The 5,000-nt window shown below is 39.4% G+C and overlaps 1 protein-coding gene across 3 annotated transcripts in view; it reads right to left on the bottom strand.

Moving 5' to 3' along the window:
• agfg1b (ArfGAP with FG repeats 1b) overlaps nucleotides 1–5,000 on the bottom strand; it is a 48,732-nt gene that overhangs the window by 43,583 nt on the left and 149 nt on the right. For all 3 annotated transcript variants that reach the window (XM_062022313.1, XM_062022312.1, XM_062022311.1), the window contains exon 1: nucleotides 4,734–5,000. This exon is cut by the window's right edge. In XM_062022313.1, coding sequence (XP_061878297.1) covers nucleotides 4,734–4,900 — 167 coding nt within the window. In that variant the 5' untranslated portion in view covers nucleotides 4,901–5,000. The remainder of the gene's footprint in view (nucleotides 1–4,733) is intronic.

Here is a 5,000-nt window from a genome sequence, read left to right as displayed (position 1 = left end):
TGCAACATTACATATTGTTATGAAGGTGTCTGTTACTACATTATATATCCACTTGCAGTGTGTATATTGTACATATTACATATTGTTATGAAGGTATATGTTACTACATTATATCTATACTTGCAGTGTGTATATTGTACTTATTACATATTGTTATGAAGGTGTCTGTTATTACATTTTATATATGTATACACAGTACTTGCAGTGTATATTGTACATATTACTAAGGCTGAAACGACGCGTCGACGTAGTCGACGTCATCGGTTACGTAAATACGTCGACGCCGTTTTTGTGCGTCGACGCGTCGCATATTTACGTCACACTACCGTCATGGCGGAGCGCAAAGCAGACTGTGCGAGCGAGGGGAAAAACGCACGCCAAAAGTCGTCAAAAGTGTGGGAGTATTTCAATACACAGCCTAATAATGTTGTTGTATGCACACTGTGTCGAGCGGAAATGGCATATCATAGCAGCACAACGGCTATGAACGAACATTTGAAAAGAAAACCATCAACCATCAACTAGTCAATCGTCCGCGTGAGCATACGTTGTCATCATTACACAAAAACATGAATGTGTCATTTGTATCTGCTAGGGGTGTAACGGTATGTGTTTTGTATTGAACCGTTTCGGTACGGGGCTTTCGGTTCGGTACGGGGGTGTACCGAACGAGTTTCTAAGCTAAAGCTAACTTTATCTGCTAAAGTCTTAACAAGTTGCTTTGCTTGTCTGCCTCTGTCTCAGCACGCAGCATTGTCCCACCCACACAACCATCTGATTGGTACACACGCAGCATTGTCCCACCCACACAACCATCTGATTGGTACACACGAAGCATTATCAGCCAATCAGCAGTGCGTATTCATAGCGCATGTAGTCTGCGCTTCAGCGTCGAGCAGATAGGTGTTTAGCAGGTGAGCATCAGGCAGCGGACTCTCCCCAAATGATAATAAACACCTCTCAGTCAACTACTAGTAACATCACTATGAGCCCGTTGACCTACTAGAAACTTAAACTGCAGCTCAGCTCGCTCGCAGTCCTGGTTTGAGGTGAAGGCTAATTACCTCTCAGTTCCAGCCACATCGACCCCTTCTGAGCGCCTATTTTCAGATGCTGGGAATATTGTAAACAAGAAAAGAAGCAAAGCAAGTAGACATGCTAACCTTTCTTCATTACAACTGTTAGTCACTCACTGGAATGAGTAGAATTGGTTATTGTGTACTGTGTTGGACTGGATGTTTATTTTGCACTTTTTAAAAGCAATACTTAATGTTTACAGTGCTCCAGAATATTTAGATTGGCACTTTTTTGTATTGGATGTTTATCTTTATTTTTGCACATTTTAGCAAATAAGCAATACTTTCACTTTTGTTGAAATGTTTACACTGTTGTTACAGAATATTTCGTTTTGCACTTTTTTGTATTGGATGTTTATCTTTATTTTTGCACATTTTAAAGCAAAATAAGCAATACTTTTACTTTTGAAATGCTTATACTATTGCAGAATATTAAGATTTGCACTGGATGTTTACTTTTATATTTGCACATTAAAAAGCAAATAAGCTACTTTTAATTTTGTTAAATGTTAAAAGTTTTAAATGTTTACATTGTTACAGAATATTTTGTCATGTTGTTGTCAATGTTGACTGAGTGGCCATACTTTTTTTTTTGTAAATAAAAACCATGCCTTTTGAAAAAACTGGCCTACTTTTATTTTTTCATCTTCATTTTAAATAATAAAAAATAAAAAAATCGGTAAAAGGAAAAATAATCTATAGATGAATCGAAAAAATAATCTATAGATTAACCGATTAATCGAAAAAATAATCTATAGATTAATCGATAGAAAAATAATCGTTAGCTGCAGCCTTACATATTACATATTGTTATGAAGGGGTCTGTTACTACATTATATATCCACTTGCAGTGTGTATATTGTACATATTACATATTGTTATGAAGGTGTCTGTTACTACATTTTATATTTATACTTGCAGTGTGTATATAAAACGATGGAGGGTTTTGAAGTTGTTTTAGAGGCTTTAAAGGCAACAACAGTGACTCCCATTAGCCCCACCCTTTAATAGTTGTTTATCATTTTTTAAATTGTAAAAAAAAAGACATATTTGCTCTTGTCTCTCATCAGGATTGTTAAAGATAGGCAAAATTCCCCCAAAAAATCCTTTAAAAGTTCCTTCTCAGAATCCATTAAGCTTGTAAATTGAGGTACTACTGTTATTGGAAAGTGTAAATATTAAGGGTGTAACGATTGATCAATATATCGACAGATTGATTTATATTCCTTATATTCAAGTATCAATCTGTGCTCGACAAGTTTGCCTTGTGGAAGATAGGTCTCTACCCAAGATCGCTTTGCAAAAGGAATCAATCGATTTTATCGATACTAGAAAAAGGATGGATTTAAGAATAGCAGACTTTATATGAGGTTTAACAATTTTGAAAATAAGGACATTAAACGTCAAGTCTTTTTGCCCGTCTGTGACGTCATGAAAACAAAAATGGCGGAGCTACGGTGGTCGAGAAAGGCCATGACAAACGCAAACGCCAGAAGACAATATCATTAATTACAATTTTAAAAAATTCAGCTACAGCACGATTGCAAAAGCCACAACAAATACAAATGACAAAACACAACAATATAAAGCAGTAACACATCTTTAAGCCACATAAGAAGCGACCGACACAACAGAGGAGACAGCTGAGCAAGTTATGGTGACGCAGCGACTTCCTGGAACACAAGGAGAAGTCATTTCATGAGAAAGAAAACAAGACATGGCTCGAGGAGACTATGGAAATTAGGAAGCGAGGGGCCAACACCATCAACAGGACTGAGGGAGCATACATGCTTCAGCACACCTGGCCGGTGTCTGTCATCGAACAGTTACTGTATGATTAAGGAACTTTATTTAGCAAGTAACTAAACTGTCAAAATGTTGCTTACTGCACTTTATTGAAAAATGTGAGCAGAAAATGTTTCTTCTTGTTAATTTAACCCTAATTTTTGGTTGTACTTTATTCAAATAAGATGTGAGTGCGTTAGCCATTAATCGTTGTTTACTTGCTAGTTTGGCTCCATAGTTCATTTATACATTATTCCCTTACAAAAAATAACAGGAATATAGCAAATTTTACATTGAAGTACCACTGTGGTGAACTTAACCTCTGCATTTGAACCACCCCCTTGTTCCATCCCCTGGGAGGTGAGGGGACAGTGAGCAGCAGCGGTGGCCGCGCTAAAATCATTTTGGTGATTTAACCCCCAATTCCAAACCTTGATGCTGTGTGCCAAGCAGGGAGGTAATGGATCCCATTTTTATAGTCTTTGGTATGACTCGGCCGGGGTTTGAACTCACGACCTGCCGATCTCAGGGCTAACACTCTAACCACAAGGCCACGGAGAAGTTAAAGGTTGAAGTAAAATTTCGCCTGGAGTGTCCAGTATTTATTTCACAGTCACACTGCTTTTGCTAAAAAGTTACTGAATCAATTCCAACTCACTGAATCGTTTCGGATTGTTCTAAAAAAAAAAAAATTAACTCCCCCCTGAATTCGCCAACCACAAAAATCCAATGGAATTGTTGTTAAAACAAATCTTTACACCCCTACTAAGTAGCCACATTTGTAAATATGATGTCCGTGTGTACCCGTTGACCATAATGAGGCAGCGGTATAGAGAATGGATGGAGAGAAGTGACAAAAGCAACTCAAAGGTCAAATAGAAAAAGCGAAATTGGACCAAGCCTTTCCATGCACATCTATGGATAATGATGAGATGCATCCATCAGTTGGAGTCAAAACAACAGTCCTGATGTCAAACAGGGGCCAGAGAGAGGGGAAGGGGAAAAAAAATAATACATTTTTTTTTTTACAAAATTTTTTATCTATTTTGTAGTTTCATTCCTTTCTTATAATGTTATTATTTTTTGTATTGTTCCCACACTACCATTGCTTGTTAGTGTCACTTTGGATATGGTTTTGTCACGGTTTACTTGTTTGTTTTTGTTGTTATTTTTGCATCTGATCAAGCCACGAAAATGTGACTTTCTTCTTCTTTAAGTGTAAACGGTGGAGAGGTCCCCGGGAGGTGATCTAGTGATCACTTCCCGAGGATCCTTGATGCAGTGGAATATTAATCTATCTTGCTATGGTCTGGATCGTCTGCTGATCCTGAGCCAGTGCAGGATGGATGGATGGATATATACAATATCTGGGTACTTTTTCTAATACTGTAAACCTTGAATTTTTAAAGCCCAAGTGCACCTCTCTCCTCAAGCGTGCATGTGAGTGTGGATGAGTGGATGTCTGCATGTAGCAGACATCCACTCATCCATGAAGGGTCTGAGTGAGCAAAGTATGATTGTCAAATGTGATTTTCACTGTAAAATTCAATAAAATATATTTGCAATAAACAGGGGTCAGATGTGGCTTCAGGCTTCCACCACTCACATGAACTCCAATTAGACACATATTTTAGGGCGGAATGTGACTCTTATGGCTTATTAATATGCCACTGCTGTGAACTTAAGTAACTATGTACAATATTACAACCCGTCCATCGGCCTCGGGCTGGCGTCCCCCGAACCGGTCTTGACTTGAACGCTAGCATACGAGCTAACAGAACCGCCAAGTCAGCGGCGAAGCGGCCAGCTCTTAAACGGACATCTCTTTGCGACCCGGCGGACGATGAAGAAAGCAAATAGAAGAGAACTTACAAGATGCCCGAGCAGGTAGTGCACACAAAGGAGCCCACTGTCATGTTGACATAAGTCGGGCCGCGCTGGTCGCAATCGAAGCATTTCCTATTCGCGGGAAGGCTAGTCATTTCCCGGAGCATCTTCAGATGAGTCTCCTCTTGCTTCCGCTTCGCGCTGGTCGCCATGGCCGTGTAGAATTAGCTGGTGTGGCCGGGGAGGAAGGTTTGGTGGAAGACCCGGAAAGAGGGCGGGTGTCTTCTGGGGAAAAGTTGCCGCGTTGGACTG

This window comes from Entelurus aequoreus, linkage group LG16, assembly GCF_033978785.1.
Source record: "Entelurus aequoreus isolate RoL-2023_Sb linkage group LG16, RoL_Eaeq_v1.1, whole genome shotgun sequence".
NCBI classification, from domain to species: Eukaryota; Metazoa; Chordata; class Actinopteri; order Syngnathiformes; family Syngnathidae; genus Entelurus; species Entelurus aequoreus.
Note: the sequence above shows the minus strand (reverse complement) of the source record. Positions and strands in the feature narration are given on the sequence as shown.